Genomic DNA, 26,493 nt, shown 5'->3' with positions numbered 1-26,493 from the left:
GTGTTATACGGCAAAATTACTGTGTTTCGATCTGAAGGGCGCCGTAACTAGTGAATCACTGGGCAAATGAGACTTAAGATCTTATATCTTAAGGTGACGAGCGCAATTGTAGTGAGGCTCAGAAGTTTTGGGTTTTTCAAGAATCCTGAGCGGCACTGCATTGTACTGGGTAGGGCGTATCAATTTTCATCAGCTGAACGTCCTGCTCGTGTCGTCCCTTAATTTCATAAAAATAACTCCTCTTGTAAGCCTTATCAGGAGTGTCGTCTATCTATCTTGTACTACAGAACATGATAAATTGGCTTTTGAGTTATATTATCAATAGCAAATGAGTTGTATGTAATCGTATGTCTCAAGGTGACGAGCGCAATTATTGTAGTGCCGCTCAGAATGTTTAGGTTTTTTAATAATCTTGAGCGGCACTGCATTGTAATGCGCAAGGCGTAAATCAATTACCATCAGCTGTACTCCCTGCTTGTCTCGTCCCTTATTTTCTTAAAAAAAAAACTGCGAATACAGTCATATGTTATATATAGTAGGTAATGTCAATGAATAGTTTTGTAAAGCTCACTATGGATGAGATTTAAACAAGCATCGAACCTGCGACCTGATTAGTAGAACACTCACGCCAATCAACTTATACATGCAGGATAGGTATATTTTAGCGAGGGCCGTAAATGAGGGTATCGTTCGAAAATGTAAAAGAACAAGAAAGTAAGTAAATCTTACTTAACAGCTACCTCAGTGTTATTAAAGATTCGTCGATATCGGAGCGCGCGGCGTAAGGCCTATATATCACTTAAAGCGACGGCTGATAAATCTTTGACTATGGAAGCTGTCTTCTCGTTATTTGTGGACGCCACGTGAACCACCGGTTTCGGGTGAATATTTAACGATATCGCCAATTTTACGCGAGCTTACCCCGACGCAATTTCTCGCCAATTGGGCAAACGAATCATATCAAGGGGTGCTTCTGGCAATGTTGAAACGTACAAGACTCTATCGATATCACATTAGAACGATATTAGGTGTCGCGACAGGTGTCAACATATTGTAAATTGTGCCAATTGTGCTTTTTTGTGTCTGAGTTTAGGCATAGTGTTTATAGGGCGCCGAGCCAGAAGAACGTATTCCCTCCTAGTGTAACAATTTAAAACTGATTCTAAAATATTGAATTGTTACTAGTATCGTCCAATAAATTTACTAAGATTAAAAATTATGAAAAAATACTTAGATCAGACAAGCCTTTGAGTCTCTTACTATTACTTAATAAACTAATATTTATTTTACACTTTAGTTTTTATTACTCGTTCATTAGAAATATAATTTAATAAATATTAGGATTAATTGAGCTTACTATCTATAAATAAATTGAATTCATGCAATTAAATTTTAGTTTATTGTACCACCACCGATTATAAATGTAATAAATTGAACATTTGCTATATATTTCCAATTTAAAACTAAGTAAATACTTACTATAAATATTTACATTTTGGCACCCGTTAAAAATTTAAAATAAGACAAATATAATCTGGATGACAATTTCTACGGATTGACATTACATCCAAGAACAAATGTTCGATCGATCTTTTTTTTTTTGTAGCTCCGGTAACTTAATTATTATTTAAATATCATATTATATATTTTACTTATTCGAACATATCTTTAGTTAATTAGGTGTATTGAAATAAAATTATTATTAAGATTTAATAACTCAGAAGTGGTAACCTCGAGTGCTCTACCAGCACCCACGTAGTGATCATCGGCAAGCACCCTCTGGCCCTACCGCACCCCATCTTCACAATTGTGTCACCATCATTTTCGGGACATATAATCCCAAAAATTTTATAGATGTTATAGATTTTACTTATTTGTTTGAGGTTTCGTCTGACTTTTGTAACTCTTTGGCTTAGGTCATTTATACCTAGGTAGCAGGGGCGTGCATACCATATAGGCAATTAGTCAGTGCCTACCCCGTTAAGAACCTAAATAAATATAGCACTAGTGTGAAACTTTTTTAGTGCAAGTTGGTTTCATTATTATATAACCAAACTTCTATTAATTCATCCACTCATTAAACTAAAACATTATATTGACCAAATGGGCCGGAAACTATATGCAAAACAAAAACATCTTCAATATTCGGACCTCAAAACCCAGTACTGTCTGTACAGTTATATCTACAATACCTACCTTCTATAAAACCAATGCACGCCCCTGCTAGATAGATTATGACAGCTGTGAAAACATCGAAAAAAATTGAGTTTCGAACTAATCTCTATTTTGATCAATACACGCACACTATCACTAAATGTCACACAAATCGCGAGTGTGTGCGATTGTGTTGTGTTGCTGTGCCTGTTTTCATCGGTTGTCTAAAAGCAAGAGACTCTATCTAGACGTATAAATTATCGAAGCTCTTAGGCTAGATAGGCATTAAAATTTAATATTAAAAGCGTCTCCGATGTTATAAAGCTTCGAATAAACGTACACATGAATTCAAAAACCGAAAAGATATTAATGAGATCATATAAATCGTAGTACATCGTCACTTACACTTCAAATAACAGTGGGAGGCTCCTTATGCCGGCTAGATTATGGGTACCATAATAATAAGGCCCTATTTCTGCCGTGGAGCAATAATGTGTAAACATTACTGTGTTTCGGTCTGAAGAGCACCGTAGCTAGTGAAATTACTGGGCAAATAAGACTTGACATCTTAACGTCTCAAGGTGACGAGCGCAATTGTAGTGCTACTCAGAATTTGTGGGTTGTTCAAGTATCCTCAGCGGCGCTGCATTGTAATGGGCAGGGCGTATTTATTTACATCAGCCGAACGTCCTACTCGTCCCTTATTTTCATAAAAAAAAATAGTTAACTACTTTCTGAAAAATATTCATATGTATTTTAATGTTATCCTATTATGGAACGCAAGGAGGGTAAATAACGGCAACAAGATTTTCTTACGCTTAGACTCTCAAGCATGCATTATATCGTGAGGGAACAAGTCTGTGCTTACATTATTCACGTGACACTAATTTGAAAACTCGCGGCGTGACACATAGTTGTCGTTTCATGCACTTTTGTAGAATAGTTTTATTCCTGTTGCATTGCATTATCATTTTCTACACAAAAATACCAAACTTCTACTCCACAAATTGTGAATAGTGTTTATGTTATAACACATTCCTACATCTTATTTCCTATGCAATATAAATTTATTATTTTTAGATAACAATTACATGGATTCTATATTATTAGTGGTAATTACACAAGTGGCAAGTAACATCAATACAAACCTTGTTTTTCAGTGAGGGTAGACAAAAATTTCAAGTACTTTGAGGGTAGACAAAAGAAATTATAATAATATTTCAAGTAGTACTTTGATACGGAACTAAACTAGAACGATGATGATGATGAACAGAGGAGCAAATAATAGTAAGAACAATACAAAACTATTAAAAGTGGACAGTTTTGGATGGACAGTGAAGGTACAATTCATTCTCCAGTATATTAATACATTTAATTAAAGTGGATGTAAGTGTAGATTGTAATTGTAATAAAAAAAACAAATTAAAATTGTAATTGTTATTTGACTGTAGATTAGTAATAAGTGAGCTTTATTATTATAATAGATATTTAGATCATGAAAAAGCTTGTATAGAGTCCATACAATTGTGACTCTTATTAAAGTTACCTAAAATCAAAACTCATACTTTTATAAGTTCGTAAACTCCTAAAGAAAACATTGATTTAGGATGGTATGTGATATTAACATAACATAATCAAATAGAGGCATTTAAATCAAGACACAAAAATATTAAATTTAGATTGAAATATTTTTATTCATAATAGGATCCAAAATAACTTATTGAACATCAAAAACTACCACCCATTCAAAATAGACTGCTTCAGACCTGAGAAGAACGGGCGCAAGAAACTCAGCGGACTTTTTTTTAAAGGTAAATTAAGGTCAATTACCTTATCCATACTAAATGGGGCTTAATTCCGCGGCGCGCGGCATCTAGATAGCCGGAAAATTTGGCGCAAACCAAGAAAGACTGCTAAAACAATTTTTAAATTTATTTTTCTCTCGTATAAATTGATACTATGTAAGCATTAATTTACTCTCAGTAAAATCTGTAAATTTGACAATAAAAGCGACATTTTATAGAAGAAATAGTGGGCAAAATTTTCGAACCAAATTAGTATTTTTGAAGGCCGATATTACATTATTTCAAGCCATCAAGAAACGCAATAATTGTGCTTCATATATCGTTGTCTCTTTATCAGAAAATATCTACAAGGATAAGAGGTAAGACGCCTTTATTCCTGTATTGAAGTATACGACGGGAGTTAGGGTTTTCGAACAATGTTAAGCTTTGTTGTCATAGCAGTAATAGCTTCGAGGAACCCGCTAAGATTACCGACACAGAAGCAAATGTCACAATAGAAGCCCCCTTGTCTGGGCACACCAGCATTATTCACCAACCCTACGTATTCAAGAAATATTTCGCAAGATACTGTATCTTTGTTGACGAAAATATTATATCAACAAAAGGAAAACTATAGCCGGATTAAATATATCTTTTTCTCTTGTGGCCAAAAAATAGTTTTACGTGAAGTTGAAAATATTGATATGGTTATATTGCATGTCCTTTTTTATTTAAAAATAATTTGTTTCAGGTATATAACTCGTTAATGAAAATATGTGAGTTATAGAAAACATTTATATATGCCATATAAAATTATCCTCAGGATAATTGATATGGAAACTAGGTTTTTTTTCAATTAGGATTACGTAATTGTATGTACACAGTAATCGGAATGAAAATTATCTTTATATATATAAGAGGGGGCATGAGTCTCACCTGATGGGATGTGGTGAAGCAGCCACTTTACCAGTGGGAGGCTCCTTTGCACAGGATGCCGGCTAGATTGTGGCTACCACAACGGCGCCTATTTCTGCCGTGAAGCAGTAATGTTTAAGCATTACTGTGTTTCGGTCGGATCGGCGCCGTAGCTAGTGAAATTACTGGGCAAATGAGACTTAACATCTTGTCTCAAGGTGACGAACGCAGTTGTAGCGCCGCTCAGAATTTTTTGGGTTTTTCAAGAATCCTGAGTGGCACTGCATTCTAATGGGCAGGGCGTATTAATAGCTGAACATCCTGCTCGTCTCATTCCTTATTTTCTTAAAAAAACTCAAGAATAAGAGTTTGATTGAAACTAGGGCATTTTGGATGTGAAATGGAGGTACAGTATATGTCACGAAACGGAAAACAGCCCGTAAACACACATACATATACAAAACGATAAGATTATATTAATATCCTAAAAACACATTTGATGGTGACGTAATGAACCATAGAACAATAAGCAACAAGACATAGGCATGTACACCATACAGCCTTGTCAAAACTATGAACTATCGCGTATATCAACCCATGACATAACGTTACGATATTAGTCAACTTAGCTCTCAAACAACTACTCTTTAAGGAGAGTGTTCATCTTCTTAAGAAAGATACAAAGTTAAAGAACAATTTCTAAGTAATGCGAATATTATACATATATTACATGTTAGCGTATGTACATCCTATTAACTTTGTTTTGTTAACTTTGTGTGTGTGTGTTTCTTTTATCTCATTTGAATATGCATTCGATTTTCAAACTTGTCATTCAAAACTCGGTGCATTAATACTAAACATTGCAAGCTTCTGATTGTAATGTATTCCATTTCGTGGATTGTCAAACGCAGTCAGAATGGAAACAAGTGATTCAGCTTAACTGTACCAAACCATAGAATCGGTTACACTGCCATAAAGGGATTGGAAGTTTATTACCAGCCGCTGTATCGATGTTTACGTGTGGAGCTATTTATGCAATATCATAGAATATCAAACGCATAAACGATTTTGTGGAATGTTTGAATTTGCTTAATTGGAATGCTAATTCCAAAATGAACTTATTAACTTATACCATTAATTACTATTTAAAATTGCGTTTTTTTAACTCATTACCTTCTAGGAATAGATCTTTTTTCTTCGCATGGAACTTTATTTCTATTCAGGTTGAAACTTTTTTTTTTATGTAACAGCAAATCCATTATCCCTTTATATGTTATACCGAGCAGACCTCTGTCTCCTTGGTATCGCATAAATATGAATAACTGTACCTGGGTTTGTCATTCATTATCTATTGAACGGATTTACCACAGAATACACCATTATATTTTAAATTAGGTCTGAGTTTCCAATAAAGGGTAGAGAAAAGAAATCAAGTCTAATGTATTTTCAGACTATCGAATTGATATATTAACGTATTTATTTTATAGTATTTTGTAAATAGCCCAAAAAATATAATCAATGAAAAGATGACATGAAACCCAGTTTAGCCCATCAAATGTTAAGGTGAAAGTTTTACGGCACGTTAATACAACTTAGTGGGAGTAGAAGTAATTTAACTATAGTAAAATATATGATATTATTATTTACTAAATTTATTTTAGTACTGAACACAATCTGAATGATCTGTTTGTCATTATTGTTATATTATATACTCGTATATGTGTAAGTATATAAGTATTTTGTATTAAATATATTGTTGTCTTGCACCCATAGCATAAGGCTTTGCCAAGTTTGGAAACATAATTTGTGTTAAGTGTGACAATATTATTACTAGTATTAATGAATATTTTATTGTTCTTTTGGCACGGTAGGGGAAACTTATTCACGTAAATTCGACACTTAAGCCTCTTGTAACTTATATGTCTACTGAAACACAACCAATTAAATAAATTCCAATATAATATAATCTCTATTTTATATACAAGTTTTAAAATAAAAACAAATAACTTCTCTCTAATTGTATAAAAATAATTTAACGAAAATATTTAATGACACGTTATTTAACTTAATTATGCGGTATAATAATATTTTCATTGGTTGTATTTAATACCCTCTTTATAACAATTGTGTTTTTACTACAAACGTAAAATAGCACGAGGGTTGTTTTCTTTTCGGATTTTGGTTTTATTACGCGAAAGAAAAATAACTTCTTGTTTGCGTCCATAAGAACACGCATGCTAGTTATTATAACACTAGAAATAAGGGGTTGCTTGTAACTAATTCTAGTAGGCCTCATAAGATACATAATACCTTTAAGGGCAAATGCTTACACTTTTATTATAAAGTCGCAGCCACTGTTCAGGCATTATCTATAAATAAATTTAAATGTTTTATTAAGAAATGGCTTTTTCGTATATATATCTATATCCTACTACTCCACAGCTGAATATCTAATTGATCGAACAGCCTGGGACTAGATAATGATTATTTTAAAGCAATAGCAAAGACATATATTAGATTAAATAGAGCCCAAAAAAAGAATGCTGGCAGAACTCCTTGTGCCGTTTCTTCTCTCTCAGAGTGCCATTTGTTTCCGAAGCGGTAGTAGTGTCTAGTATATTATAAATGACATCAAAAAGAATTCTAAAGGAATACATTTTGAGAAAATAAATACCTTTTATACCTTTGTATATATTGATACGAGTTAGTATTGTATTACACAGTATTGTCATGAGTAAGGCTTATAAATAATACTGTTTATTAAGATGTGATTATAATGAATGATTGAAACCACTGCGTCATTTAATTGGCGACATGCACTCTGGAGTTATTTCCCAGGAGCGTATCGGAATATCATTAGCGCTGTGTCCACGTCCTATCTGACGGTTCAATGATTCTCACTGCATCATCAAATCGTTCATTGAGTTGTAGCTGACTAATTATATATTGGAATAACGAGCTAGCTATTACTTTTTCAATGTCAAAGTCAAATAAACTTTATTCAGTTAGGCTTAAGCTAAACGCTTTCGAATTGTCACTGTAAATATTTCTTTTAAATGACTGTATCTACCAAATGTTCGGGAAAAATTGAGCTCGTGAGAAGAACATAATATAAGAAACTCAACAGCCACTGTTTTCAATCAATACTGTAATTTACGAAAAAAGAACTACGTTTAAAAATACTGACTTCAAAGGTGAAAAGTATCAAATAACTAAAAATTTAATTTAATACACCTCTTATGCACGCACACCTTTAACTTTAATAGTAAATAAATACTATTATTAATTTGTGCTACCTATTGACAGGTTTTAAGTTAATGCCAAGCCCTAAACAAAATAAAATTTAATATTATAAAAAACTTACTGTAATTATTGAGGTTGTCTGGCCACACGTGTCTGTCCGCTTGGGTTGTTTTGTTGTAGACGAAGCTATCCCGCTCAAAGTCACACGTGGCGAGTGTAGGTTCCTGCCATTACATTCGTCTTGGCACCGACTTCAAAGCTATCAATATGTAGCACATACAAATAATAGTATTCTATTAATACTAAAGGTAAAGGTTTGCATAAGAGGTGTGTTAAATTAAATTTTTAGTTAAGTATTTGACACTTTTCAGTTTTTTTAAACGTAGTTCTTTATTTTTTACTTTTTAGTGTCAGTTAATAATTTTAATACATAATCAACCAGAATTAAAACTCCTAAAAAGCCGAACACATATAACAATTATATCATCCATCCATCGTAGACTAAAATTTTCATGAAAAATGTTCATAAAATAAAAACTACTGGGCCAAACTACGTAAAATTTTACGTTACGTATTTATGGGACCAAATGGCATCTGTCACCCATTAATTACGTAAATCCGCAAGAATTACGTAAATCGGTTCATAAATCTCAGAATAATCGGTGTACATATATAAAAAAAATACCGATCGAATTGAGGATCTCCTCCTTTTTGAAGTCGGTTAAATACAAATAAGTTTATAAGGTGCTGCATCAAATTTATGAATAGTGTTCCAAGTACTACTATTATTATTAAATCTCTCCTTTCAAAGCTCCTGGGATCTAAGTGAAACAGTTTTCCCTACCTCTAGACGCTTTGTGGCGCGTTGACAATGGTATTTCAACCCCATTTATTAGTCTGGTGCATTGCTTCTGAGAAGCTCTGAATAGATTTAAACTTAAACTCATATATTCTTTATAAAAATTTTCATTATTATTACTTAAGTTACCATATTTTTAAGAAGGTAGATCCATCTTTATGCTCAAAGAGTCTTGTACAATAATTGTAGCATAAAATATACTATTGACTTAGAATATACTAGGGTTTATATGAACTGACAGCAAGATAATGTGTGACCAATTTTGATTGAGCCAGTGTCGAACATTATTTCTAGGTAATTCATATAAATATATCATTTACAAGAGTTACGAGTTAGTAGTTTGATTGACGTGAATTACGGCCTTACAAATAAAATCGGCATAAAGTTATAACTGAGAATAAACAAAGAATATGCAAAATGTTTACAAATAGACATTTTGCTTACGATTTTTTTATTTTTATTTGGACGTATAACGTTTCCCGCGTTTATTTGCAGGGCTGCTTGACATTCGGAAATCTTCAGAATTATCATTGTATTCACAATATTGTCAGTGATATAATCAACATATTCCAAGTATACTTGGTTTATTGTCAGGTATAACCCATTTTGCATATTCTTATTCTTAGGTTATTCTCAGGTATAACTTTATTCTTAAATTTGTTAGGCCGTTAAAGATAAATGTCAAATCAAACCTTGTGTTAGACTTGTAAATAAATACACTTATCCTTAAACGCAGAGTAAACATTTGGATTCAATTCAGGGCCGCTTCTAATCTTGTGAATTTGCCAAGATCTTGTAGATCTAGATTTACATATGAAAAATAATACAAATGCTATAACGATGCTTTTTCTTATTGATGCTTCTTTTTACAATAGCCTGATTTCACAATTTAATATCGCACTTAATAATAACGCGACGAAATTCTAAGCTTAAAATGTTATGGCTATATTTTTAATTGTACCTTTCTGTATATATGCTTACGGATGATTTCAAAATTCCAACTGTAGTTTATGATAATAAGAAATCAGTGAAGGCATATAAAACATATGAGAATCTCTATTTTAGATAAAACGTCATAAATAATGAATTTGCATTTCAAACTTAATTTAAAAGACGATCTATCTGACACATTTATACAAATATCAAGAAAACAAGATCCAATGCGTCAACCTTAGATTAAGTATTGGTATCCGCTGCGCTCCAACTAGATACCGTACTACTTAAGAACAATAGTTTTTTTTTTATTACGGCATTGTGTATTGGCTATTTGTTAAGATGCTTATGTGCGTGGCATCTTGACACTCAATGGAATCTTTCAAATTTTGTATCATACACTTCGTGTTATTTTACTTTGAAATTAATAAAATACAAAATACTTACTGTAGATAATATATGATCCCAGTGTCTTTCTTATTTCTTGTAGTATTATTTTACAAACTTTTACTAACAGAACATGTGGCACGTCAACGTCACACATTGTTCGAGACTGGCTCGAGTACGCCTTATCTAGGGCGTCAACCTATAAATGTGGTTAAAAAGAAATCACCGAGAGAAATTCCGTAAGCAGGAATCGATTGAAATAGTAATATTATATTGTCATTTTAGAGTAGCGATCATAGACTAGCATACTAGCATATTGTGGTAAAAACAAACAAAACGTAAGAGACAAGAACATCTCTAACGGAGATACAGCAAGATAGAAAAGGGAAGCGAATCTTTTGAAACTGCAACCGATTTTTGATTGAAAAGTTGTAAACAGTCAGCCACGTATAGAATAAGCTCCGTAATAGTTTTAATATTAAAGTATTTATTTATTTATATTAAAGGCATGAACAACAGTATTTACTATAACTGTAAGTTACGTTAACGAAAAGAATAAATAAAGGACAGTTTTAATGCAAAATGTTTCATAAAATGGCACCATTTTTCTTTCACTTCAAGCAAAATTACACTTGATACTATTATTTAAGCGTTAGCACGGCTTCTGTAGGAATCTCCTTGTTCAAGTTGAAGAATATTTAATTTTCAACTTTCCACCTCCTTATGAGGAAGCGATGACAGCACTTCCTTTTGCTTTGTATATTATTTACTATATTTTATTTTTATGTCTGCCAGCTTGCTATGGCTAAATTCCAAAATTGCTAGATTTATTTCGACGGGTCTTTAAATCGCAGATATCTCATATTATAAGGACTAAAAATAAGATCCTGAGCTTAAATTGAAACCTTTGAATTAAATAAAGCTTATAGTTGTGAATAGGCTTTATGTTTTATTTAAGATTCAAATCGAATTTATGTTGAATTGATTTTTCGTTTAAATATTTCAATCGTTACTATACTTCTGAATATTTTCTCCATTAAAACTTCTTTATCCCGTAACAAAGTTAAGGCAAATGTGTTTGAAAGGTATAACCCTCGTAACAAACAGAATCCGAATACTTTTCGATACAAAACGGATATCGCCTCAGCAGATACGCGATAATATTAAATTTTCAGGCGAAAGCCTCGTTTGAAACCGTCTCTAAAGTTCCTTATGTAAGTTCAGGAACTACCAATTGTCTTTTGAATCGGCAATATTTGATTTTCATATAAGGAGTTATGGTGGGAGTGTTAGTCGCGTGCCAAGTCTCAGAACAACGCTGGAAGTTAACACAAATGGATATATTCCTCCCTACTGTTCCGCTGACGAACCTAGTTATCGCGAATGTATTATATTATGCATTGCAAACTACTACAGAATATTCATGCTCCTGCTCTTGTCTGCAATGCTGTTGAGATAAATCGGATTTGTATTCACGACTCAGGTATTCGGCAATGTCTTGGAATTTCAGTTTTATGGTTGTTTAGATTGTACTCGATATATAACGAGATATATATGGTACATTGCATGCAGCATCATAACAACTGTGTTTATCATGATAAAACTTTGATAAATTTTAATATTAACTCAATTTATTTTATTGATATCTTGAATTTGGTATTAAAAATATTTTCTGAAACTTTTATTATCGTGGAACTTTAACAAAGTAATTATTATGCGTACCCGTCGCACATTACTATATAATTTATAGATATTTCAGCAAATATAAATATCGGCATCAAATTATTAAAATTAATATCTTGAGTACCCGTCATAATAATTACAATAAAAATATGATATATGCATAATCATGTGATCCCAGTCAGGGGCGTGCATTGGTTTTTTAGCAAGGTTGCCTACCTTGCTAAAAAACCAATGCACGCCAACCACCACGCCACAACCTGTGGATCTAACTAGTCGTAGTTGAACTTTGGAATATACAAAGATTACTTACCGTAGGTATCTAGCGTAAGGAAAAAAATTATGAGTGGATGTTCCATAGTTTGGTTAAAAAATAACGGAACCAAATTAAAATAATACAACTTTAACACTAGTGCTATATTTATTTCGGTTTATAACGAGGTAGGCACTGCGCAATTGCTTATATGATATGCCCCACCCCTGATCCCAGTACCCTTCGCCTTCGGTATATAAATTGATTTAGTACGACAAATCACCAAACAGAAAAAAGGCGTCATTGGCGAAATTGGTAGAACCATCCAATACTCGTTTACCACGTATTCAACTATATTATAGTGTATTGTATACAAGATAGCATGAGCCATAGTGATAATTATTAGCTTGCCTGGCTGGCTGTATGTATACTTTTTTATCCTGCTATTCTATAAAAAAATAACAATTTGTTATTTTTAAAGTAAATAAAATTTAAAATAAAATTTATAACCAAAATTTATGAACCTGAGTTGAACGTTTGGCTCAGTTGGTAACAGCGCTTCGACGAAGCTGAGTTCAAGTCCCGCATCGTTCATAAATTTAGTTTGTATAATGAAAAATATGAAGCATACTTGGACTTCAATAACTGTCGGTTGAAATTAAATAAGCTTCATTGTTCATCATATAATATCAATAGAGCAAATAAAGATACAGTGATGTGAACGATAAGGATTTTTTATACCCAGTAATAAACCAAAATATTCTGAGCGGCACTACAACTGCGCTCATCACCTTGAGACATATGTTGTCAAGTCTCATTTGGCCAGTAATTTCACTAGCTACGGCACCCTTCAGACCTAAACACAGTAATGCTTACACATTACTATTTCACGGCAGAAATAGGCGCCGTTGTGGTACCTATAATCTAGCCGGCATCCGGTGCAAAGGAGCCACTGGTTAGTGTTTTGATTTAATATTACGAATGAAGACTTATTTTCCAAGTGTTAACAACTAATTTGTCCTCGCTCACATTGAGGTTGAATTATTATTCGAATTAAACTAAGTCTGGCGTCGCGACGAGCTATGCATACGATTAACATCAACCAACTGCATCTCTTGTGTAAGTGTAATTATGTTAATTTTACACCAACACGAATCATTCATTTAGGCACTTTGACGAAGAAAATGGTTTAATTATATAAAAACATTTTTAAATTCTGCATTTGGATATTATGTCTGTTTGTCTGTATATTAGACTGGAATAGACGCTTACGGCCTTACAAATTAGTATTCATTTATAGCTGAGTATAAACCAAGAATATGTTAAATGGTGACTTTATCGCTGGCAACAAACACTGTCAATACAATGATAATTCTGAAGTTCTCCAAGTGTCAAGCAACCTTGCCATTACTGGCGTTTATACGCGGGAAACGTTATACGTTCGTATAAATGAATCGTAAGCAAGTTGTCTATTAATTGTAAACATTTTTGCATATTCTTGGTTTATTCTCAGGTATAACTATACACAAAGTTTATTTGTAAGGCCGTTTGTCTGTAACTTAACTTTATCACTATAGAATTTAAACTGCGTTTATTATTAAAAAAACACAGTTTAAAGTTACTCCAAGTTTAATATCTGTCCTATGACAGAGTATGTAAGCATTAATAGTATTGTCGCTATAACAAAAAAAAAATACAAAAGCAAGATGGCAGCGTCTATTAAAATGGCTGCACATTTTAATTACATAGTGTTATATTTTCTACGGATTTTAAAGGGAAATTTTTACTTGGATGGACAATTTTCCAAGCATTCTTAGCAGCTTCTGCATACAACAGCGGCAGGGATTCTTATGACGGAAAGATAATTTGATCATATAAATTGCTGATGATAAATTCAATATTTTTTATAATAATATTTCGTATATAATCATTCGTATATTGGCAAAAGTATGTCATGATTCGAAAGAGGGCAACATCGGAGGACATAAGTTAGCTTCAGGTCAAAAAGACAAAACCGAATTGTACAATATATACAATTACAATTTATTCTAATAATTTAATAATAATTTGTATCTATTTTTTAATAATGAAAGTGCATCAAATCCAGTTGTGACTAAAAAGACGTGAGGCACTCGGGGACTGCCGCGGTAAAGCTATTGCATAGCATTTTTTATCTACTTATGCAATTATAATTATATATTTATTTTATTTATGCAGTATTTTTTTTGATAAAATTAAAAAATTAAAAAAAAAAAGCAAACGGGAAGTGAGTAAAATTTTACTTGCAAGATTTGATTACAGACAGATAACGGGACAGGTGAAACTAAATAAAAATGCTTGTCATAATAATAAAAATTAAAGAAATTAAATAAATATCAAGACGTAACCTCAGGCTCGAACCTAGGACCTTCTGCACAAAAAGCATACGTGATAACCGCTGTTCCACGACAACTGTAATGACCGTGGTGAAATATCTATATAGATCTAGTAAGTAAGTGTTAGGTTATCTTCGTTACGGAATTTCTTGATTCAGTCTCCACGCTCAAGGCCTGCGATAGAAGCTATGCAATAGCTTAAAACTCCATTTTGGTTAGGAAAAAGGTCTAAAAATAAAAAATATAACATTATTATCAAACTTGGACAAGCTTGCAAAATTCTCAAGTAAATTCTAAAGTCTTAAAGTGAGAGAAAGTCACACACAACGTTACGTTACATACATAGATACAAACAGGTGAACATAAAATAAAGCGGACAAAAAAGATGTCTTTACTTACTACTCGTATATAGTAATATTTAAGTCCTTCAACATCAGTAGTATATCTGTAGGCGTCAAAAACGAAAGTGTATCTATTGTATCCGAGCCTACAAAGCACGGCGGACCACGCAAATTACCTGCGCCTATTACTGGCAATTACTTCACTGGCATTGAAGCCATTTCGTAACAAGCTTATGATTATTTCATGTCACGAACTTACAACTCACGATTGCTAACAACACATTTTTGCTTAAATATTGTAAAATTTAACAACTACACAATGCTGTGACGTCATTGTTGGATTGGAAATCTCAAAATTGCATTTACGAGCATATTTTTATGCTGAGAACAAACCTGAACACGAGTTTTTAATTTGTTAATTTGATTAACACCAGTGTTACACATTGAAATATAACACTTTTTAAAGTATTAAAACGCGTGTAATTATAACTGTGTTCTTACATTTTTACATTAGATTTTGCGCGAAAGTAACATTTTTATTATTAATTTAGCTAACCCTACGTTTCGTGACCTTTCCAGAGTACCTTTTCATGGGGACTGCGGTTGACAGGAGTTGAGATTGTATTTGTCATAAAATGTTATATGTACGCAATAACTTATGTAAAAACAACGTTACAATTACTCCCGTTTCTCTTTTTCTTTAAAAAGTGTTTTTTAGTGTTTTAATCTTGATCAAAATTCGTTGATTTGAGTCAAGAGGCTATTTGTTTTAGACTGCGCAGCCTATTTGGTTTCACATAAATTGATAATTGACGTTTTAATATCTAAACCACACAAAAACTTTTAGATTAGGCAAATATTTTCGCGTTAACCTTAAAAAATATCGAAGTCATGTTAATTAATGTTAGTGATATTTCAACAAATATGTGTGCCGTTGACCCCAGGACTTAGGCCATCACAAATTCTTCTTAACAATCAGGTGTTTAACAGTACAACGAAGGTCTCCGAATGCCGACTGGTCTGTTCTGAGTTTCAAAACAACTTACCAGTTACCAGTTAGATCGAGCCAAAGTGATCGTAACTTCGTTCAGTCACTTTGCTCCGAGCGGACGGCTCGACTCGATGCCATCTAAAAAGGTATTACGAAATAAAATTATTCACCAAGTTAAAATTTACGTAACGCTTTCTAATGTTCAGCTTTATTATTTATAACATTTATGGCTACACTTGAATAACCGTAAATTAACTTTACCCATTTCTGTTCCATATCGAATTTATGTGATAATTGAATTATTCTATTCGACGTTATGCTGACACGAATTATGTTGGTCGATTGTTTTATTTATTGTGTTTTCTTTGTTTCAGATGTCATCAAAGTGAATGTTTGCTTCAGTCATTTAACTGTTCCAAGTTAAAGAATCTAGAACATTGTGAAACCGAAAGTGAATATTGTACTAAAAGTGCCGAATATTGTGTGAAAATATAACAAATGAAGATACGTGTGTGACTTTCTTTGATAAATAAAAGTTTGCAACTACAATGGAGACCGAAGAATTAACGAAACTCGTCGATGGAATTTATAAGGTAAAGTACACTATTATTATTTAAATATTTGGACATTATTTTTAAGAACAACACGTATTATGTCTGAAAGGTTCTGAAATTAAATTTTCACAGCTTTTTTCCTTGGTGACAACAAAATGCGTTGTATACTTTTACTAAGTAACATCCTGTTTTCATTACTTTAAAAGGTAAAATACTTTGATCAGTTTCTAAATTCTTGTTGTTAATAGTTAATGCAAATTAAACAAAGTGAAAGTTAGCTCCCAGACTGTCCTGTTTACGGACAGGTCTGACCTTATAAGTGTATTTATGTTCGATAGACACATATATAGAATCTACACCTGTTTCTTTAATTACTAGAAACCTTGTGTCGAAAGAATTTACTATTGTTTCCATATTGACTATAATTTATATTATATTTACACACGAATTGAGCAGAAAGGACACTATAGTTATAAGATATACGTTATTATTATTATTAATAAAAAATCGTTTAATATACCACTTCTACTTACAATATATTATAAAAATCAATATTTTTTACAATAGGGGCTAGTAGTGTTAGTAGGTTTCATCGTATTGTCTAATTGTTAGTTTGGTTAAGAGTTAACTTTTAGGGTGCCGTACCCAAAGGGTAAAAACGGAGCCCTATTACTAAGAATCCGCTGTGCCTCCGTCTGTCTGTCTGTCACCAAGCCGTATCTCACGAACCGCGATGGTTAGACGATTGAAATTTTCACAGATAATGTATTTCTGTTGTCGCCGACGCCATCTAACGTGATTTTTATAGATTTTGTTTTTAAAATGGTATGGAACCCTTCGTGCGCAAATCTGACTTGCACTTCGGCGGTTTTTATTCTATTGTGATATAAAACGCTATAAATGATGAGTGATTGTTAATTACGCTAACTTTCATTAAATCTTCTACACGGGGCATCTCCAGGAGTTCAAAAGCTAAGCACAAAATATTTCATAATTGGAGAATTTTTTAAATTATATACATTTGAGACTATATTTAATTTGAATTGTTATTATATAGCATATTTGTTAGTTAATGAGAAATTATGTTAGTCAGTAATAAAAGTTTTTTTCATTTTATTTGAATTGAAAGACTATTTTATCTTTTATAATCGACGCAACCAGTCAAGCATAATATTAAAATATTACCTCTTAGATATGTTTCGCCTTGTATTTCATATTCAAAGCGCTCGTAATATTATGACGGAATGGTATTTACATCATAACAAGTTATTTGATTATCACAAACCATAGAGCTAGAATATACTAACATATAGATGACCAGGCAGCCTGATATTTCGAGACCAATTTTGATTTATGCCTCTTAGATTAAGGATTGGTCTCCGCTACGCTACAACTAATAATACGCCCAAGTAGGCGTATTCGAGCCAGTCTCGAACAATTTGTGACGTAAGCAAATATTAACAGAACATGTGGCACGTCAACGCCTCACATTGTTCAAAACTGGCTTGACTACGCCCACTTTGGCGTACGATTAGTTGCTGCCCTTTGCAACTACGCCTGCGGTATCTAGTTGGAGCGCAGCGGAGACCAGTCGTTGACTCTACTAGGTTTCCGATTATGTAGGTTTTTTTAGCGATCAATGCTGAAGTATATTATCAAAATTGATTTAGCTGTTTTAAAGATTAGCAGTACCTAACAGGGCGCTTCATTTATATATATATATCGATATTTGTGTAAAATATTCTCAAATTTTAAAGTCTAATATAGGATAATAAGTGAAGGCTTGGAAGAAGCATAAAATTATAATATCTGACCTTCCGTCGACTAACATCCCATTCAAAAGGTCATACGTTTATAGAAGCTGAAGAAACTAACAATTATACATTTACACTGGTCCCACCTGTTTTAAATGTCAAGGTCACGCGGTCAAACCGGCACTAAGATTTCTCTTCTCACATTGTTATTGCCTCTGTATGGGCGTAAATAACATTTTATGGAATTCCAACAATGGGAGACGCTGCTTTCATTTTTATAGCGGTTTTTATTGATAATTTGGATTTTGATCCTTTTATATGTAAATGAAAATGACCGTCTTAAATGTTAACATACTCAAATATTATAAATCCTCCAAGATGGGTTCAAGAACCGCACCTTACATCAAGGATTGGTCTCCGCTACGCTCCAACTAGATACCGTAGGCGTAGTCGCAACGTGTGGCAGCTAATACTATGCCCAAGTGGGCATACTCGAGCCTGTCTCGAACAATGTGTGACGTTGACTTGCCATATGTTATGTTAAACTTTGCTAATAATTGAAACTAAAATTTTGTTAAAATAATAATACAAGAAATAAGAAAGACACTGGTATCACATATCATCAGTAAGTATTTTGTATTTTATTAACTTCAATGTAAAATAACACGAAGCGTATATCATTTATAAAATTTGAAAGATGCCAATTGAATGTCAAGTTGCCACGCACACAAACATCTTTACAAATAGCCAATACACACTTAATATAATAACTAATAAATATAATAAAAAAGCTACTGTTCTTAGGTAGTAAGATATATACGCAAATATATCAGTAAGTGCTGATGAAGGTATTTTTAATTTATCTACATTTTGCACATTTCTGTCATCGCCTAGAGCGAAAATGTATTTTTTGCCAAAGATACAGAGTACTTCCGGTACACTCATAAATTTAAAAACAAAAAGAACTTTGTAATAGTATTAATAATTCTAGTTTGTTTAGGGTATATATTAGATTTTAACTGCATTTGTATTAAGAATATAATGTTTAATTAATTTTTTGTATATATATATATATATACGTATTTAGCTAACCTCTTTGATTTCTTTAGGAAGTTTGGTTCATACCTTCTTATATAACACTTTAACTTAACTTTTACTTAACTTTATACATAACGACCACATCAGATCACTAGGTTTAATGAAGGACTATTTCTAAATTGCAGCCCACAGCAGGCATTTTGATTTGGTTAAAAACTATTTGCACATCTTTAGGAATATTTACTTTCACAAAGTCAGATCTTTAATTTACACTATTAAAATAACAAGTAATAATAGGTACAGCTGCATCAAATAAAGGCCAATGTTTTAACTGTGAACCACAATATTAATTTGGTTTTCGTAAAACTCACGAGGATATCGAATATTTGTTAATAAAACTTATTGTACACAATTTATTGGGTTGTTTTTGTAAACTCAGTTATTTGATAATGACTATTTAAAATTTTAAAATATCACGGAGCTGAACTGAACAATGTTTACGTTGTGATGACCGCCATGCGAAATGCCAAATGCGAATGCAAAATGCGAAATTCCATAAAAATCGAGACTAATTACTAAAGATACAATATTTACTAGTTCACCTTTTTACTCTTAATAGTAATTTTCATTATTATAACACTAGAAATAAGGAATTGCTTCTAACTAATTTTAATTAGTTTCATAAGATACATAATGGCTTTAAGGTTAAATGTTAAACTATAGGGTTAAATTATACACTTTTATAATAAAGTCCCAGTCACTGTTCAGGAATTATTTGTAAGTAAATTTAAATGTTTTATTTTTTAAAGGGCTCTGTCGAAAATCCTTCTACTCCACAGCTGAATATCCAAGTGATCGGACAGCCTGGGACTAGATTATGATTATATTATAGTAATAACAACGACAGTACAATATTGTCTATTTCGCTGGGGTGCAATACCTACAATTCAGCGAATTCAGCATTCCTTGGGGCGAATTGCCTCTAACAACTAGATAACTGTGCAATGGATCAAGGGACACAGCGGTTCGTTGGGGAATGATGCAGCGAATTAACTTGCAAAGCGGTGATCAGTTACTCAAGTGGCTGGCCAAATGCCACTTCTGGCGCTGCCCTTCAGTCAAGTACGTTCAAGGATACGCTCTCTCACCAACAACCTACATAACACCCGATGGATAAATGTTTCAAACTGTAGACAGTCGAAAGAAGTGATTCCTATAGTATTGCCCAAACTGATACGTCGATTATCACCCTAAATAGATACGATATCTAAATCATGGTGGCAACCCTAATGGTCAAAATCACTAAACAAGCCTTAACGCAACGAAACGGTCATTCATGTAATCCTGGGATGTACACGGGTGGGCAACCAACGGGCAAAAACCTATAAATACGAGGTGCAGCCTTCGAACACCCCAGGAGTATTTTGAACTTCTGGACGGAGCTGGGCTGGTTTGAATGAGATGCAAACACTGCACGCAAAATGAGTGGTTTATTTGCGGAAACAGGAGCCCCTGTACCATACCTGGTATATGTTTAATAGCTAGTATTTTATTTCAGTGTATTAGATATATGAAGTTGTTGTTCCATTAATCTGTGTACACTACATAATATATCTCTAACAAAAACAAACGGCCTTGATTGACTCATAAGACTAGGAAATGTAGCAACTTCCGGCATTGAAAGCTCTTAAGATCAATCAGCACATACTATGTAGAATAAGTGAAGTGTAATCATTCACCGACACAAATGCCTTTATATTTGAACAAAAAACAAGGATATTACAAATTAAATTGTATCAATTTATGGATATGAAATATTATATTATATCTATATTTATAATACATTTGTCGCATTGATTTATAATTACAATACAAATCTTTTAAGGTACTTGTGTTTAATAATCTATTGAAAGTAATAGCAATAGCGGCCTGTAGATTTGCAACGGAATATTTAAAATAGATTGTTCTAGAAAACACGAACGGAGAATATTATTATGACGTTTAACTTTGATGTCTTTGGGAGCATCATGTGTACAACCAATTTCCTTTCGCATACCGCTTCAATTTAAACAACAATATTGAACATTTTATTACAATACATGCTGCTCTTATTATTTATAGCTTCCTAATTTATTTTATGGCCGTTTCGTAAAGGGACTGTTTGAAATGGACTTAGCTGGTATCATTGGAATTTAATTCTTAAGAGTATTTTACGAAAGTGCTTTATTGCAACATTAGTGTTATTTATTTTTGTATTTAAAAATTTGATAACGTTGGAATTATTCTTACTTATGCTTAGTAATTTTATAACTCATAAATTAATGTTTTATCATAAATTTACTTCTTATAAACCTTGATAAAAGTAAGTGTTAACAAAATCAATAAGCATTAACCGTTGAAGTATCCTGTATGTTTGTTTGTTTTCATATTCCAAACAATTGTAATTATATAGCAAATGATTTCGCAGAATTTGAACAATAGAGAACAGAAATATTGAATTTGATGATATAACTGTGAAATCGTCATATCAGTTACAATACATTTATTATCTGTGACAGTATCTGATTTATTATAAACTATCTGACCCGACAGACGTTGTTCTGTTCATAATAAAAAAACTCTTGCGGATGGAATTTTGGAAAATACGTTCTTAGCTGACCTCTACTCGGTGAAAAGTATATTCCTACCAAATTTCAAGTCTTTAGCTCTAATGGTTCCAGAGATATCGTGATGAGTGACTATATATATATATATATATAGATTGAAAAATAAAACTAATAATAATCTTATATTTTTAATACATTTAATTAACAAAAGACTAAACTAACATATTGTTGTCATTATATGACTTAATAACAATTTATATTTCTTAGCAACATATATATATAAATTTAATATATTAATATAAATTTAGCAACATAATTTATATGTTTCATACATCGTTATTGTTCTTTAATTATTGTTAAATATACGATTGCATTTGGAATTAAAACTATAAATTAAGGCACACACAGTATGTCAAAATAAGACGTGGTTTAATTAAATCTGAGTTACATTCACCTTCGTGCCTTTTCTCTTGCGAAAATCAGAATGCCAAGGTTGTGCCCGCGACGCTTTCAAGATATGTAGTAAATTTATCTCTGTTGCGTTATCACACACATCCATTCTATCAAGATCTCCCTTTCTTAAACTAAGTTACAGATGAATACCGATTTAAGAGATCAGAGAAAATTGGACGTGTTCATTCGGTTATTTCTCCCAATGAGATTGCGTCGAGACATTAAGCCAGCCTAATGTAAATTTTCGTCGTTATATTGCGTCTGTTTGCTTTTAGTTTAATTCGTGATTTCCTTTACATGATATCTAATCTGGAGCGACGCACTAAATTAATGAAAAGATTTAATATATCATTGATATCCAAATGTTTTGATTTTCTTTAATATTAACTCTATTTGTCTTTTAACAATTCGACACGTATTTCTCCTCTACCCGAGGCATCTTCAGGAGATCTTGACTCGCCAAACTCTGTCAGTCTCGTGCCAATTGAATTGTTTAAATACAAATATTGGCGGAATTAAAAAGAAAACTGAAAACATTTGGATAATTATGGATTTCCGCAAAGTAACGCCTACTTAAATAAATTTTCATATCAATATCATTGTTGTTACTAAAGATGGTTTTAATATTCTAAAAAAATGTTAGTAATTCCCTAGTCTAAGAGAAAAAATTGCATTGCTTATTTTGAAACCAAAATGAGGCTTAAATTGTATCCACCGTAGCTATTTTTGAAACAGTTCATGGAAGACATTGGTTTATTTTTATAGATATATATTTAATTTTTATGAGTAATTTTGAAATTACATCAATCTGTGAAAGTGTGTCAAATTGAACTAATATTTCACATCCCAAAAACACCTGTATATGGGAAATAAAAGAATTGCTTGTAATATTAATAACAAAAGCCGCAATTTCGAAGTCACAGTGTTTGTGAAGCGAGACAAGTGAAATTAGGAGCCCAATCGCATATAAAAACGTGAAAGTCGTCGATCTATTGACACGGTATTGTGACGATAACAAAACAAACGACTCTCATCTTTTACACAATGACGTGGTGACATAGTTCGCGGAAGGAACTGGACGTGACATTTGATCAAAAGATAATTGTTTTCTCGGAATTTTCTTATAAATAAAAAAGAAATTGTAATGTTAATTCGATATTTAACGACCCCTATAGCTCAGTGGTTAGTGACGCTGCCTACTAAGCTAGAGGTCCTGGGTTTGATTCCCGGTAGGTGTAATAATTTATTTGATGAATATGAATGTTCGTCTCCGGGTCATGGATGTTCATTTGTATTTATGTATTTAAGCAAGTATATTGTATTAAATATATCGTTGTCTTGCACGCATAGTACAGGCTATGCTAAGTAGGGATAACAGAGAGAGTTGTCATACTGAAACATGCAGGGCAACCCTGTCAGCCATTAAGTTGGCATAGCGACATTCCATTCTGCACAGACGCACGCCAAGAAAGGGAACATATTAGTACAATGATTAATAACAGCTTGGTTAATACATATGAATACTCTCATACCGTCACGCGAATACCTGTTTAAGAAAAAAGTTTGACCTTTTTTATCGGGTAATCCCTAAACTGTGTGGACGTTTTAATGGTAATTTCAGTGGCAGATAGTTAACGGAGTAGAAATAAAAATCTATGAAAAATAATAATATATAATTAAAAAGCTATATCTATAAATATATTAATTAATTCATTTCTGAGAATTATATCATAAATAGGTCAAATAAGAATACCGTTAAGTGAAGCGAGCTTGCAACCAGAATACTCCCAGAGGTGTCTGCTGTGCTTATTAGAATAAGAACGGCGCAGTACTCAAGGGACTATTCTGACCGAGAAAATAATCGTGAATACTTACCTCAAATATATAATACTATAAGTATTAAACAATAATGAATAGAAGTATTTTTACGATATAGAATTCGCTACAAGATTCCACAAGGTAATATATTCCATCTTAATTATTAGGATGACAGGTACAATGTGATGTCACAGTTTACTTAACCTAGCTTAAAACTATTGTTAAATTTATTGTTGATTCTGCTAGTAGCAAAATAAGATTTCATCTTAGCATAATTTTTATGGAATTCAAACGACAATTATAATATTTATAATTAATTTGATAGCATTAGTGTATTCTGTTAGTCTTTACCTATTCCTATAATTTGCATATGTGTTGGTATATATATATATTAATTTGTATGTTACCTTAAATCATTACCAAAGTCTTTCACATATAAACAATGATTAATAGAAAAAATCACATAACAATAAGTCTTATTTCTTACAAAAGTCATACCGTGCAAGAATCCTCCGATCTCATGCACGCTTCCTGAAGCCTTATAGTATCATGAAAAGGCTTCTATATTTCTGGAACGATCTGGGCTGATGGGAGTTAAAAGATGAACAGACATGCACATAGCCCCAATCTCGAGGCTAAGTGCGTTTAGAGCCCAGTCAAACTAGTTATAAATAAAAATCAAACAGTTTTTACACCACACAAAATACGATGTTTTTCCAAATTAAATCGGCTATCAGCTATCTTCATATGCTATTATCATAGCTATCAATTCGGAATAGTTTCAATAGTCATAGCCTCGGTTCGATCGTTTATACCAAGTTCCAAGTGAACGTACACGCGATATTAAGTGTTGCAATATATTCGAGGTACAGGTATTTCTTATATGTTATTAATAATTAAAATTGATACTTTCACTTTTATGTCCTTCATAAAATGAGTACAATTTAATTGACATTGGATATCTAGGACACCATACAAATCGTTGGTCGACTAGTATTTTAGCTTAGATCGTAAGGATGAAAGTAACTCAATTACGCAAAATGGCTGCATGTTTTACGAAAAAATATTAGGTACACTCAGTTTTCTTCCACTTTATAAATTGAGTAACATAGGATTAAAATAAAACACTTTTTAAAACGCGTGTAATTGTAACTGTGTTTCTAACATTACTTTTTACTGACAGTATACAAGAGGATAAGAGCAAAATAATTTTTACTTCTTATTTTGGAAAAAACCATCTGAATACAGCAAATATCACCTTCAAAAGGAACAAATAGTCCTAAACTTCATAACGACAAATATGATAATTACTATCTCGACTCTTGTCAACCGCAGTCTCTCTGAAATCGTGCTCTGAACAATCATGAAACATCGGGATGGCTGAAATAAAAATAAAAATGTAATTCTTACGCAAAACTAATGTAAAAACACAGTTACACAGTTTTAAAAAGTGTTTTATTTAAGTGTGTCACGCTCGCTTTAATCAAATAAAATACTAAATAGGATATCTTTATCTATAAAATTTAGTATATTATAATAGTTTTACTCTGAATCCTATTATAGAGTCCCTAGAGAATTAGAATTGTTGACTTAAGAATGTTATGTAAATATAAACTGAATGATTATTTTCAAACAAACACAGGGTATGAAAAAAACAAACAGCGTTTTTCCAATTTAATGAAATAAAATCCCTTGAAAGAGCCGATTGGTCGCATTACAAACGAAATGTTCGAAAACTATTTCACTGTTCTTAAACAAGTCAAAGCCAATTAAATGAAATGCAATGCCCGTTCTGTGAGACTACGAATGTCTGAGAGAGGCTCGCGTGCAGCCCTTTTTGTTTCAAGAGCTGGAAAACAATACGAAGTGCAAGCAATATTAATTCTTTTTCTCTTTGGATTTTAAATCAAATTAGAATAATTACCAGTTGTTATATGTTTTCTATATATCTAACGAATTTGTTCATATTGTAATTATGTATTTATAGTTCTAATTCGGACATTCCTTGTAGACATCAACAAAATTTATATGGCACAGTAGGTCTGAGATCAATAGAGCATACTTAGACTTTGCTTAGAATTTAGTTAGGAAAAAATTGTTGAATGTGATAAAATGTAAACTTTACTTTTGGTTTAGCCTACCTTAGCTTAAGCTCAGCATAATTTCAGCAGTCAAATGACTATTAATAAAAACGAAATCAAAGATCATGCTAAGCTTACAGTCAGCTAAGTTTTAAAGTAAGTTAAGTCTAACGAAGGTTTTAAACCAGTGTGTGTTGCCAGTGATGACTTACGGTACGCAGACGTGGTCGCTAACTATGGGCCTTATGAGAAAGCTCATGGTCGCTCAAAGGGC

The 26,493-nt window shown here is 32.4% G+C and overlaps 1 protein-coding gene across 5 annotated transcripts in view; it reads left to right on the top strand.

The window, feature by feature from the left end:
• Nucleotides 1-26,493, top strand: part of LOC126979200 (brain-specific angiogenesis inhibitor 1-associated protein 2) — a 245,088-nt gene that overhangs the window by 174,415 nt on the left and 44,180 nt on the right. For 4 of the 5 annotated variants that reach the window (XM_050828450.1, XM_050828451.1, XM_050828449.1 and 1 more), the window contains exon 4: nt 16,290-16,508. In XM_050828450.1, the coding sequence (XP_050684407.1) occupies nt 16,464-16,508 (45 nt within the window). In that variant the 5' untranslated portion in view covers nt 16,290-16,463. Of the gene's footprint in view, nt 1-15,979; nt 16,062-16,289; nt 16,509-26,493 lie in introns of those variants that run through there. The other variant, XM_050828448.1, reaches the window with a different exon arrangement.

Source organism: Leptidea sinapis, chromosome Z, assembly GCF_905404315.1.
Source record: "Leptidea sinapis chromosome Z, ilLepSina1.1, whole genome shotgun sequence".
Lineage (NCBI taxonomy): Eukaryota > Metazoa > Arthropoda > Insecta > Lepidoptera > Pieridae > Leptidea > Leptidea sinapis.
This window is presented reverse-complemented; position numbering and strand designations above follow the sequence as displayed.